Source organism: Gobio gobio, assembly GCF_949357685.1.
Source record: "Gobio gobio genome assembly, chromosome: 25".
NCBI lineage: Eukaryota > Metazoa > Chordata > Actinopteri > Cypriniformes > Gobionidae > Gobio > Gobio gobio.
The window spans coordinates 32,576,239-32,590,355 of NC_137121.1; the positions used below are offsets into that span (position 1 = coordinate 32,576,239).

Genomic DNA, 14,117 nt, shown 5'->3' on the forward strand with positions numbered 1-14,117 from the left:
TAGCTGGCCCAGTGTGTTGTGATTCGCTAACCGCAGTGCACGTTTATCGGAAACGTCACGCCCCTTACCTGGAGGCTGTGCTTTGGTCAGTATTAGAAACAAAGGCGTCAATAAAACCACACCAATCTGAGCCCGAATCAGACCCAGAACATTTTAGTGAAGATGATCGAGCAGAACCTGTTCAGTCCTCAAGAGTAAAGACTGCGGATCTATAGTGATCACTACTGAATGGCACTTTTGTATTTTTAGAACGATTATAGCCAAATATATGTGGCAAGAAATATTAACCCAAAACGAACACTAAACACTGGCTTTACTAGTAGCCAAATCACACACAGAACCATGTTTAGCATGCCTGTAGATAAACAATACATAAAAGCTCTAATCAAAGAATCATTTACACTAATGCCAAGTTCGCTGTTGAGATTTTAACGTTAGAGTTTGTAACGTAAGGTGTTCGTCGGATAACAACAGCGATACAAAATGGCCTCACCCCCCCTTATTTAATATTCTCGAAGGAGGGGTTTATGTAAATATTGGGGCTGGTGATGTCACCAACCCTGGAGTAATGTCTGTAGTCCCTACTGGCCGTTTGCTGTAGTCCTTAGAAATGGATTTCTTTAAAAGCAAATATCTCCCTTTGCTTTAAACTTTGAACATTGTAACTTTGCAGATGTGGTTTATGCTCAAGCAGCAACATTACACGCTAGCTAAAGTTAGAATAGTGAAATCGTGGTTTACCACCCCTTTAAGGACATCGTGAATTACAGCACATTCTGAGGGTGGTGGAGTCCTGGGGATCATATTTCCATAATAACACATCAGAATATGTTCAACGAACGTTGCCCCACACATCCGTTCTGTTGTTTCTGCGCCAAAGCTTGCGCTTAAAATCCCCTCAAGAGCGCGTTTGCTCAGAGATATTAATGCCGTTCAGATAATGTACAATCATTCCATCATTAGCAGCTAAAACTACAGTTAAAATAATCATTAATGTGTTCACAACTCATCATGTGTCGGGTCGCGGCAGATCAATGACTTTATAACTCGCAATTGCGACTTTTTATCTCAGAATTCTGACTTTGTCACGCAATTGCGACTTTATATCCCAGAATTCTGACTTTATATCACGCAATTGCGACTTATATCTCAGAATTCTGACTTTATATCACGCAATTGCGACTTATATCTCAGAATTCTGACTTTGTCACGCAATTGCGGCTTTATATCTCAGAATTCTAACTTTATATCTCAGAATTCTGACTTTATATCTCAGAATTCTAACTTTATCTCAGAATTCTGACTTTATATCTCAGAATTCTGACTTTGTCACGCAATTGCGACTTTATATCTCAGAATTCTGACTTTGTCACGCAATTGCGACTTATATCTCAGAATTCTGACTTTATATCTCAGAATTCTGACTTTGTCACGCAATTGCGACTTTATATCTCAGAATTCTGACTTTATATCTCAGAATTCTGACTTTATATCTCAGAATTCTGACTTTGTCACGTAATTGCGACTTTATATCTCAGAATTCTGACTTTATATCACGCAATTGCGACTTTATATCTCAGAATTCTGACTTTGTCACGCAATTGCGGCTTTATATCTCAGAATTCTAACTTTATATCTCAGAATTCTGACTTTATATCTCAGAATTCTAACTTTATCTCAGAATTCTGACTTTATATCTCAGAATTCTGACTTTGTCACGCAATTGCGACTTTATATCTCAGAATTCTGACTTTGTCACGCAATTGCGACTTATATCTCAGAGTTCTGACTTTGTCACGCAATTGCGACTTATATCTCAGAATTCTGACTTTGTCACGCAATTGCGACTTTATATCTCAGAATTCTGACTTTATATCTCAGAATTCTGACTTTGTCACGCAATTGCGACTTTATATCTCAGAATTCTGACTTTATATCACGCAATTGCGACTTATATCTCAGAATTCTGACTTTATATCTCAGAATTCTGACTTTATATCTCAGAATTCTGACTTTATATCTCAGAATTCTGACTTTATATCTCAGAATTCTGACTTTATATCTCAGAATTCTGACTTTGTCACGCAATTGCGACTTTATATCCCAGAATTCTGAATTTGTCACGCAATTGCGACTTTATATCTCAGAATTCTGACTTTATATCACGCAATTGCGACTTATATCTCAGAATTCTGACTTTATATCTCAGAATTCTGACTTTGTCACGCAATTGCGACTTTATATCCCAGAATTCTGACTTTGTCACGCAATTGCGACTTTATATCTCAGAATTCTGACTTTGTCACGCAATTGCGACTTTATATCTCAGAATTCTGACTTTATATCTCAGAATTCTGACTTTATATCTCGGAATTCTGACTTTGTCACGCAATTGCGACTTTATATCCCAGAATTCTGACTTTGTCATTCAATTGCGACTTTATATCTCAGAATTCTGACTTTATATCTCAGAATTCTGACTTTATATCTCAGAATTCGGACTTTATATCTCAGAATTCGGACTTTATATCTCAGAATTCGGACTTTGTCACGCAATTCTGACTTTGTCACGCAATTGCGACTTTATATCTCAGAATTCTAACTTTATATCTCAGAATTCTGACTTTGTCACGCAATTGCGACTTTATATCTCAGAATTCTGACTTTATATCTCAGAATTCTGACTTTGTCACGCAATTGCGACTTTATATCCCAGAATTCTGACTTTGTCACACAATTGCGACTTATATCTCAAATTCTGACTTTGTCACGCAATTGCGACTTATATCTCAGAATTCTGACTTTATATCTCAGAATTCTGACTTTATATCTCAGAATTCTGACTTTATATCTCAGAATTCTGACTTTATATCTCAGAATTCTGACTTTATATCTCAGAATTCGGACTTTATATCTCAGAATTCGGACTTTATATCTCAGAATTCTGACTTTGTCACGCAATTCTGACTTTATATCTCAGAATTCTAACTTTATATCTCAGAATTCTGACTTTGTCACGCAATTGCGACTTTATATCTCAGAATTCTGACTTTATATCTCAGAATTCTGACTTTGTCACGCAATTGCGACTTTATATCCCAGAATTCTGACTTTGTCACACAATTGCGACTTATATCTCAAATTCTGACTTTGTCACGCAATTGCGACTTATATCTCAGAATTCTGACTTTATATCTCAGAATTCTGACTTTATATCTCAGAATTCTAACTTTATCTCAGAATTCTGACTTTATATATCAGAATTCTGACTTTATATCACGCAATTGCGACTTATATCTCAGAATTCTGACTTTATATCTCAGAATTCTGACTTTATATATCAGAATTCTGACTTTATATCACGCAATTGCGACTTATATCTCAGAATTCTGACTTTATATCTCAGAATTCTGACTTAGTCACGCAATTGCGACTTTATATCTCAGAATTCTGACTTTGTCACGCAATTGCGGCTTTATATCTCAGAATTCTAACTTTATATCTCAGAATTCTGACTTTATATCTCAGAATTCTAACTTTATCTCAGAATTCTGACTTTATATCTCAGAATTCTGACTTTGTCACGCAATTGCGACTTTATATCTCAGAATTCTGACTTTGTCACGCAATTGCGACTTATATCTCAGAATTCTGACTTTGTCACGCAATTGCGACTTATATCTCAGAATTCTGACTTTATATCTCAGAATTCTGACTTTGTCACGCAATTGCGACTTTATATCTCAGAATTCTGACTTTATATCTCAGAATTCTGACTTTGTCACGCAATTGCGACTTTATATCTCAGAATTCTGACTTTATATCTCAGAATTCTGACTTTATATCTCAGAATTCTGACTTTGTCACGCAATTGCGACTTTATATCTCAGAATTCTGACTTTATATCTCAGAATTCTGACTTTGTCACGCAATTGCGACTTTATATCTCAGAATTCGGACTTTATATCTCAGAATTCTGACTTTGTCACGCAATTGCGACTTTATATCTCAGAATTCTAACTTTATATCTCAGAATTCTGACTTTGTCACGCAATTGCGACTTTATATCTCAGAATTCTAACTTTATATCTCAGAATTCTGACTTTGTCACGCAATTGCGACTTTATATCGCAGAATTCTGACTTTGTCACACAATTGCGACTTATATCTCAAATTCTGACTTTGTCACGCAATTGCGACTTATATCTCAGAATTCTGACTTTATATCTCAGAATTCTGACTTTGTCACGCAATTGCGACTTTATATCTCAGAATTCTGACTTTGTCACGCAATTGCGGCTTTATATCTCAGAATTCTAACTTTATATCTCAGAATTCTGACTTTATATCTCAGAATTCTAACTTTATCTCAGAATTCTGACTTTATATATCAGAATTCTGACTTTATATCACGCAATTGCGACTTATATCTCAGAATTCTGACTTTATATCTCAGAATTCTGACTTAGTCACGCAATTGCGACTTTATATCTCAGAATTCTAACTTTATATCTCAGAATTCTGACTTTATATCTCAGAATTCTGACTTTGTCACGCAATTGCGGCTTTATATCTCAGAATTCTAACTTTATCTCAGAATTCTGACTTTATATCTCAGAATTCTGACTTTGTCACGCAATTGCGACTTTATATCTCAGAATTCTGACTTTGTCACGCAATTGCGACTTTATATCCCAGAATTCTGACTTTGTCACACAATTGCGACTTATATCTCAAATTCTGACTTTGTCACGCAATTGCGACTTATATCTCAGAATTCTGACTTTATATCTCAGAATTCTGACTTAGTCACGCAATTGCGACTTTATATCTCAGAATTCTGACTTTGTCACGCAATTGCGGCTTTATATCTCAGAATTCTAACTTTATATCTCAGAATTCTGACTTTATATCTCAGAATTCTAACTTTATATCTCAGAATTCTAACTTTATCTCAGAATTCTTACTTTATATCTCAGAATTCTGACTTTGTCACGCAATTGCGACTTTATATCTCAGAATTCTGACTTTGTCACGCAATTGCGACTTATATCTCAGAATTCTGACTTTATATCTCAGAATTCTGACTTTGTCACGCAATTGCGACTTATATCTCAGAATTCTGACTTTATATCTCAGAATTCTGACTTTGTCACGCAATTGCGACTTTATATCTCAGAATTCGGACTTTATATCTCAGAATTCTGACTTTGTCACGCAATTCTGACTTTGTCACGCAATTGCGACTTTATATCTCAGAATTCTAACTTTATATCTCAGAATTCTGACTTTGTCACGCAATTGCGACTTTATATCTCAGAATTCTGACTTTATATCTCAGAATTCTGACTTTGTCACGCAATTGCGACTTTATATCCCAGAATTCTGACTTTGTCACACAATTGCGACTTATATCTCAAATTCTGACTTTGTCACGCAATTGCGACTTATATCTCAGAATTCTGACTTTATATCTCAGAATTCTGACTTTATATCTCGGAATTCTGACTTTATATCTCAGAATTCTGACTTTGTCACGCAATTGCGACTTTATATCTCAGAATTCTAACTTTATATCTCAGAATTCTGACTTTGTCACGCAATTGCGACTTTATATCTCAGAATTCTAACTTTATATCTCAGAATTCTGACTTTGTCACGCAATTGCGACTTTATATCTCAGAATTCTGACTTTGTCACGCAATTGCGACTTTATATCGCAGAATTCTGACTTTGTCACACAATTGCGACTTATATCTCAAATTCTGACTTTGTCACGCAATTGCGACTTATATCTCAGAATTCTGACTTTATATCTCAGAATTCTGACTTTGTCACGCAATTGCGACTTTATATCTCAGAATTCTGACTTTATATCTCAGAATTCTGACTTTGTCACGCAATTGCGACTTTATATCTCAGAATTCTGACTTTATATCTCAGAATTCTGACTTTATATCTCAGAATTCTGACTTTGTCACGCAATTGCGACTTTATATCTCAGAATTCTGACTTTATATCTCAGAATTCTGACTTTGTCACGCAATTGCGACTTTATATCTCAGAATTCGGACTTTATATCTCAGAATTCTGACTTTGTCACGCAATTGCGACTTTATATCTCAGAATTCTAACTTTATATCTCAGAATTCTGACTTTGTCACGCAATTGCGACTTTATATCTCAGAATTCTAACTTTATATCTCAGAATTCTGACTTTGTCACGCAATTGCGACTTTATATCGCAGAATTCTGACTTTGTCACACAATTGCGACTTATATCTCAAATTCTGACTTTGTCACGCAATTGCGACTTATATCTCAGAATTCTGACTTTATATCTCAGAATTCTGACTTTGTCACGCAATTGCGACTTTATATCTCAGAATTCTGACTTTATCTCAGAATTCTAACTTTATATCTCAGAATTCTAACTTTATATCTCAGAATTCTGACTTTATATCTCAGAATTCTAACTTTATCTCAGAATTCTGACTTTATATATCAGAATTCTGACTTTATATCACGCAATTGCGACTTATATCTCAGAATTCTGACTTTATATCTCAGAATTCTGACTTAGTCACGCAATTGCGACTTTATATCTCAGAATTCTGACTTTGTCACGCAATTGCGGCTTTATATCTCAGAATTCTAACTTTATATCTCAGAATTCTGACTTTATATCTCAGAATTCTGACTTTGTCACGCAATTGCGGCTTTATATCTCAGAATTCTAACTTTATCTCAGAATTCTGACTTTATATCTCAGAATTCTGACTTTGTCACGCAATTGCGACTTTATATCTCAGAATTCTGACTTTGTCACGCAATTGCGACTTTATATCCCAGAATTCTGACTTTGTCACACAATTGCGACTTATATCTCAAATTCTGACTTTGTCACGCAATTGCGACTTATATCTCAGAATTCTGACTTTATATCTCAGAATTCTGACTTAGTCACGCAATTGCGACTTTATATCTCAGAATTCTGACTTTGTCACGCAATTGCGGCTTTATATCTCAGAATTCTAACTTTATATCTCAGAATTCTGACTTTATATCTCAGAATTCTAACTTTATCTCAGAATTCTTACTTTATATCTCAGAATTCTGACTTTGTCACGCAATTGCGACTTTATATCTCAGAATTCTGACTTTGTCACGCAATTGCGACTTATATCTCAGAATTCTGACTTTATATCTCAGAATTCTGACTTTGTCACGCAATTGCGACTTTATATCTCAGAATTCTGACTTTATATCTCAGAATTCTGACTTTGTCACGCAATTGCGACTTTATATCTCAGAATTCGGACTTTATATCTCAGAATTCTGACTTTGTCACGCAATTCTGACTTTGTCACGCAATTGCGACTTTATATCTCAGAATTCTAACTTTATATCTCAGAATTCTGACTTTGTCACGCAATTGCGACTTTATATCTCAGAATTCTGACTTTATATCTCAGAATTCTGACTTTGTCACGCAATTGCGACTTTATATCCCAGAATTCTGACTTTGTCACACAATTGCGACTTATATCTCAAATTCTGACTTTGTCACGCAATTGCGACTTATATCTCAGAATTCTGACTTTATATCTCGGAATTCTGACTTTATATCTCAGAATTCTGACTTTGTCACGCAATTGCGACTTTATATCTCAGAATTCTAACTTTATATCTCAGAATTCTGACTTTGTCACGCAATTGCGACTTTATATCTCAGAATTCTAACTTTATATCTCAGAATTCTGACTTTGTCACGCAATTGCGACTTTATATCTCAGAATTCTGACTTTGTCACGCAATTGCGACTTTATATCGCAGAATTCTGACTTTGTCACACAATTGCGACTTATATCTCAAATTCTGACTTTGTCACGCAATTGCGACTTATATCTCAGAATTCTGACTTTATATCTCAGAATTCTGACTTTGTCACGCAATTGCGACTTTATATCTCAGAATTCTGACTTTGTCACGCAATTGCGGCTTTATATCTCAGAATTCTAACTTTATATCTCAGAATTCTGACTTTATATCTCAGAATTCTAACTTTATCTCAGAATTCTGACTTTATATATCAGAATTCTGACTTTATATCACGCAATTGCGACTTTATATCTCAGAATTCTGACTTTATATCACGCAATTGCGACTTATATCTCGGAATTCTGACTTTATATCTCAGAATTCTGACTTTATATCTCAGAATTCTAACTTTATCTCAGAATTCTAACTTTATATCTCAGAATTCTAACTTTATCTCAGAATTCTAACTTTATATCTCAGAATTCTAACTTTATCTCAGAATTCTAACTTTATATCTCAGAATTCTGACTTTATATCTCAGAATTCTGACTTTGTCACGTAATTGCGACTTTATATCTCAGAATTCTGACTTTATATCACGCAATTGCGACTTATATCTCGGAATTCTGACTTTATATCTCAGAATTCTGACTTTATATCTCAGAATTCTGACTTTATATCTCAGATTTCTAACTTTATATCTCAGAATTCTGACTCTGTCACACAATTGCGACTTATATCTCAAATTCTGACTTTGTAACGGAATTGTGACTTTATATCTCAGAATTCTGACTTTATAACTCACAATTGTGAGAAAAAAAGTCAGAATTCGGAGATAAAAAGTCGCAATTACGGTTTTTATTTTTTTATTTAGTGGCGGAAACGGGCTTCCATATGTTAGGGATAGAATACTGCCATTTGCAGGTTTGTGGAAAACCTTTAGGAATTACAGTTATAGAAAGAGAGTTCAATGACCGCATATATCCACTAGAGGTCCATAGGGACTCATTTAATTTTTACTTAATTTTTCTTGATGCTTCAAATTCTCCTCACAACTTTATGATAAATGTATAGTAAATATATATGACATACTATTTATTTCAGAAAATGATTTATCACAAATGATTTATTTTGAGATTAATTTTAAAAAGTAGGCTAAATAAGACCAACACAATACAATACAAAACAAAACAACAGCACCAATAAACCGTATGAAGAGTTCACAGAACAAATAAAAACTTTATTTTATCTGCCATTTCCCTCTCTTTCTCTCTCTGTGTGTGTATGTACGAGTGTGTATGTCTCTGTGTGTGTGTGGTGTAGTTTATGCCTACCCCTTCACATTTGCATTTATGTCTGATTTAAAATCTAAAAAAATGCCCCAGACGTGTGTGCGTGTGCGTGTGTGCGTGTGCGTGTGTGCGTGTGTGCGTGTGCGTGTGTGCGTGTGTGCGTGTGCGTGTGTGCGTGTGCGTGTGCGTGTGTGCGTGTGTGTGCGTGTGTGTGTGTGTGCGTGTGTGTGTGTGTGTGTGATAGAAAGTTTGTTCCACTTTGTGTTTATGCTCTAGGACCAGACCTTGATTTAAATGTTGTAAGAATGTAAAGAACAAGGCCAGATTAGATTGTCTGGGTGAGGAAAAAAGACTGTCTGAAAAAATAAAAGAGATAAACATCTGAATCCACTCATACAATTATCACTCTCATCTGAGACAACGTCCCACTGAGTGAATCAACTGAGAATGGCTTCATTAGCATGTATTTACCTTGTCCCAAACTTCCCCCAAACTCCTGATCCCCTCTCCTGAGACACTAAATCCAATAGATTTTGGGTATATTTCAATGTCAATTGACCTATCGGTAAGCCCCGCCCCTCAAACGCAGATGAGCCAATGGCAGTTGAGTATCAGTCGCGCTGGGACCGGAACTCGGACATCTTTGTTTCAGCACCATAGAGATACATTGGAAAATCCAAAGCTCTCATCAGTTTGATGGTGTTTATGCTTCAAAATTGGTAAAACGATGTGTCTGGGACACTGTAACACTGATTCCAGGTGTCCTGAGAGGATTTTCTGTTGGTCTTTCTCTCATTAAGTTACAATTAAAGTTAGTGAGTCCCTGCTAACACACAAACCGAAATAACACTGTTCTCACGTCATGTAACAGTGTAGGTCAAAAACACAAACGAAGGTACCTCTCCATATTAAACTGGTTAAATGTAAATTAATGTTATTTTACTCTGCGGTACATGAACAGTGTTGATCCTGGATATCGTCATCTGTGATCGTGACGACCGCAACACGAAGCTTCTCCCGTTTGCATTGTGATCTGTTAATCCTATAGCTTCCAAATTAATCTCCCACATTTATTTTAAAATATTTTATATATTTAAGTCCCATTTGAATGCTCCTCGATGAGAGTTGGTCCTTCTGTGTCACAGACTTTATTGTGATTTGTCGTCTAATTTGTTTTTGTATATTTTTGTATATTTCTGTGAGTTTAAGGTCTACTACATTATCTGTCTTACTATAAGGAGGACTCCTATTTTGATGGGTATTAGTCTACGGAGCGATATGGATAGTGAAAGGGGGAGCTATAGCAGTTTATCTGAGTTGTTTTCAGATACAAAGTTTATTAGCACCCCCGAAAAGGCATATGGTCTGTAACTGTTATATGGTTGTTTACTGTTAGTAGTTGTATGAGTGTTTTTGTATAATTTGCTATGTATGTTAATGATAATGCAATGGAGAGAGTTTGTGAATGAGATGTTTATCCGCACTTCTGCTTTGTTTGTTCAACTCTTACCATGATTTTTTATTTTATTTTTGGAGTGAAAAACGATGTAATAAACTTCATAAACCATCAGTAAAGTTTGGTCATCATTCAGACGGGGTTCGCTACATTCTGTGTCCAAAAACATCTTGGGATAAGATTTTCACACTGACAGCTGTCATTGTAAGACTCCGTTTGTTTGTCCGAGTTAGCAACAGTAACTAATGGGGGGCGGGGCTTACAGGTCAATTCTCACTATACAGTATTATATGTGTCTGGTATCGTTTGAAATGTCTCAGTGCGAATGGTACAAAAATCTCATAATCACAGAAGTATACAAGAAGTTAATAAGAGTTTTTAGAGCTTAGAGGTATTTTACTTATGATGGTGGGTGTGGCTGTTGGAGCCATTTGGTTTCCTTCCAGTCGAGCCAAATGGGAATTCGACTCCATTTAAATTCCCTTTGTTTTCATGTATTTCCATTTGAAAGAGGTTCGGTCTGGTCTGAGTTATTTAAAGCGATGTAGTAATGAGTTTGGGGCACATACTGTAATAGAGTTGGCCCGTACCGCAGAGTGTGTCGACGTAATATTCAGAAGTCAGGTATCAATATCTTATTCTTTGCTACAGAGTATTTGATGTTATGTATGAATTATCTTTGAATTGATTATGTAATTGGCATTATACATTTACCTGACTGTTAATAAAATTGTTACATTTTGATCCTTTCTGAATTAATCTGTAATTATTAACTATCTCCAGAACGGAGCTGCAACAAAAGGTTAAAACCATGATTAAATGATTAAATTTAAAAAATGATTAAATGTATGATTAACTATTAGATAAATGACCAAACAACCCATTGGCATTCTATCCTAAATTCGACATTATGATAAATGGAGTCAGATTAAATTAGTTTTAAATCCATTCTACCCAGCTGGAGACACGAACGCGCAAGCGACCTTCACCGCGGTTCTTTACCGATCATTGGAGCGTATTCAGCGGCCTTACAATGTAGACATTTTCAGATTTATACTGGATTTCTTTTTTTACAAACAAAATGAAAGAATTTTCCCATTCTTTTTCAATATGGGGTCAATCTGACCCCGAGGGACTTTTTTTTTTTTTTTACACACAAATTTTAGAACAACCAAATCAAGCCCAGGTGTTTTGTGCGTGTTTAGATAGATTATTTAGGAAAAGTCACATAGTCTCATGCCCCTGAGATAAAGGGAACACTTTTTAAAAATGAAGGAAAAGTCCAGTGGGGTCAGCTGGACCCCAAGGGCTGATTGAAGGTTAAGTCAGCTCATATGAATCTATATTCTGAAAGGATGACAATTTTTCCAAATAACGGTCCCTAGCATCTTTATTGAGTTAATCACGGTTACTGTTTTTTCTCATTTTTCTTTTGCTTCTCCAGTTTTGTGAGTAATTATTGGTTATCTCTACTCCTTATAATATCTTCAATTCGAGTCAGTCAGTAGCGATACCTCAAAGATGACGTCACACACAACAAACCCACAGGTCTGACAAAGACCGATTGTTGAAATGGACCGCACTCCCTCCCGTTACGTCACTTTCGTTTTGGCATTTTCAGATGCGGAAGTAAAATGTTCTCACAAAAACGACTCCAGAAGCCTTAGTAGCGTATTAATAAATATATTTTAAAGAAAATCGAGTTCCTACATTTTTCTTCTAAACATGACTCAATGGGGGCTGTAACCTGCAATATGTCCTTTAATAGAGAAACTTATCATGGGATATACAGCTCATGAAGTCTATCAAAATATATGACATATATCAAAAACTCATTTGAATATGTTTTACTCAAGTGTAGATGATATAAAAAGTGACATGAAAGATTTTATGTGGTTTTATGCTGATCGTTTTGCCTGTTTAAAGGTTCAAATGTATACAGTCAGTAAAGTTGAACCATTTTAACATTTCAGTTTTTCTACAATAATTTGTCGGGGTCTCCATTGTTTGTTTTCTAAATTCCCATTACTAAGAAGGTAAAAAATAATAATCAATAAAAACACTTAAAATAAACATGTACCAACACACAGGCATAAACAGAAGATGAAATAGATGTGCCTCTCTATTATTAGTAAAATTATTAAATAAGATTGTGAAATGGCCTCTTGTCTCTTCGTTTACTCTGGTGAGTTTGTAGAAAAGCACTTTTCACTATAAACCACTATAAATGATATGATCTTTGTGAAATACATTTTATGAAATTAGTTTTAATATGAATAAACGTCAGGGTTGAGATTTTATCACATGTGCTCTAGCTTGGGGGGAGGGGTGTGTGCCATGTGACGCGGTGGTGGTTTCTGTCAGGTCCTGTAAGCAAATATAAACTGCTTCCTTGTAACGCTTATTCTCCACTCGTTATTATACGAACAACTCTAACCATGTCTGGAAGAGGCAAAGGCGGTAAAGGGCTCGGTAAAGGAGGCGCTAAGCGTCACCGTAAAGTTTTGCGCGATAACATCCAGGGAATCACCAAACCCGCCATCCGTCGTCTGGCTCGCCGCGGCGGTGTCAAGCGCATCTCCGGTCTGATCTACGAGGAGACCCGCGGAGTGTTGAAGGTGTTTCTGGAGAACGTGATCCGCGATGCCGTGACCTACACCGAGCACGCCAAGAGAAAGACCGTCACCGCCATGGATGTTGTGTACGCGCTGAAGCGGCAGGGACGCACCCTGTACGGCTTCGGAGGATAAACGCCTGAAAACAAGAGAAACCACAAACCCAACGGCTCTTTTAAGAGCCACACACTCCCTCACATGAAGAGTCAATGCTCATATATTATTTGCTTTTCAATAAACGATACAGTCATGAATAAAAACAGAGAATCTGTAATTCTGCAAAGAAAACATTGGCATCTCTCACACTCACATAAAGAGTCATAAATGCCGATAATACAATATATTTTATATAAACAATACTGTTATGAATAACAAATGTCAAAGTTCTGCAAAATATTGGCGTTTCATGACCATTTAAGGTTCTACGGTGTTTTAATGCTGTATAATTGCATTGAAATCAGCTTTTGGCTGATAATCAAATTTGAGTTCTTATGTGTATTACAGAGAAGAAAACTGGGCGAAATTAAATGTCAGTGGTAAAGGGGCTTTTGTGTAGGAGGGAATTTCTGGTACAAAATCAATTTTTAAAGGGATCTTATTACTTTATTCTAAAATTGAGTTTTCAGATTACACTATCTTGCAGAATATTAGTCTTTTCAAACTTTTATTAAAGCAAAAAAGCGGGAAATTAACAAAGGAAACGAGATCGTGTGGGGTTGTCCTTCAAACATAAAGCGGTAGGCGGAGCTATCATTTGCCTGCCCGTGATTGGCCCTCGTTCCTCTCATGAATGGTCCAATGAAATATGAGTTTATGGGCTCGGGCTATGAAAACAGCCAATCAGAAGAATCTCGTATCTCTTAGTAAATTAGCATACGTCGGTGAATAAAAGCCTCTGTATCGATCCTGAGCGCATATTGACTCTTCATCATC

General features: G+C 35.9%; 1 protein-coding gene across 1 annotated transcript; it reads left to right on the top strand.

The window, feature by feature from the left end:
* Nucleotides 1–13,007: 13,007 nt before the first annotated feature.
* On the top strand, nt 13,008–13,319 carry LOC307121363 (histone H4; the record flags this gene model as incomplete). Its single annotated transcript, XM_079808911.1, has 1 exon — nt 13,008–13,319. One exon carries the CDS (start codon nt 13,008–13,010, stop codon nt 13,317–13,319), a length of 312 nt encoding a protein of 103 aa, XP_079665037.1.
* Between the last annotated feature and the right edge of the window lie 798 nt (nt 13,320–14,117).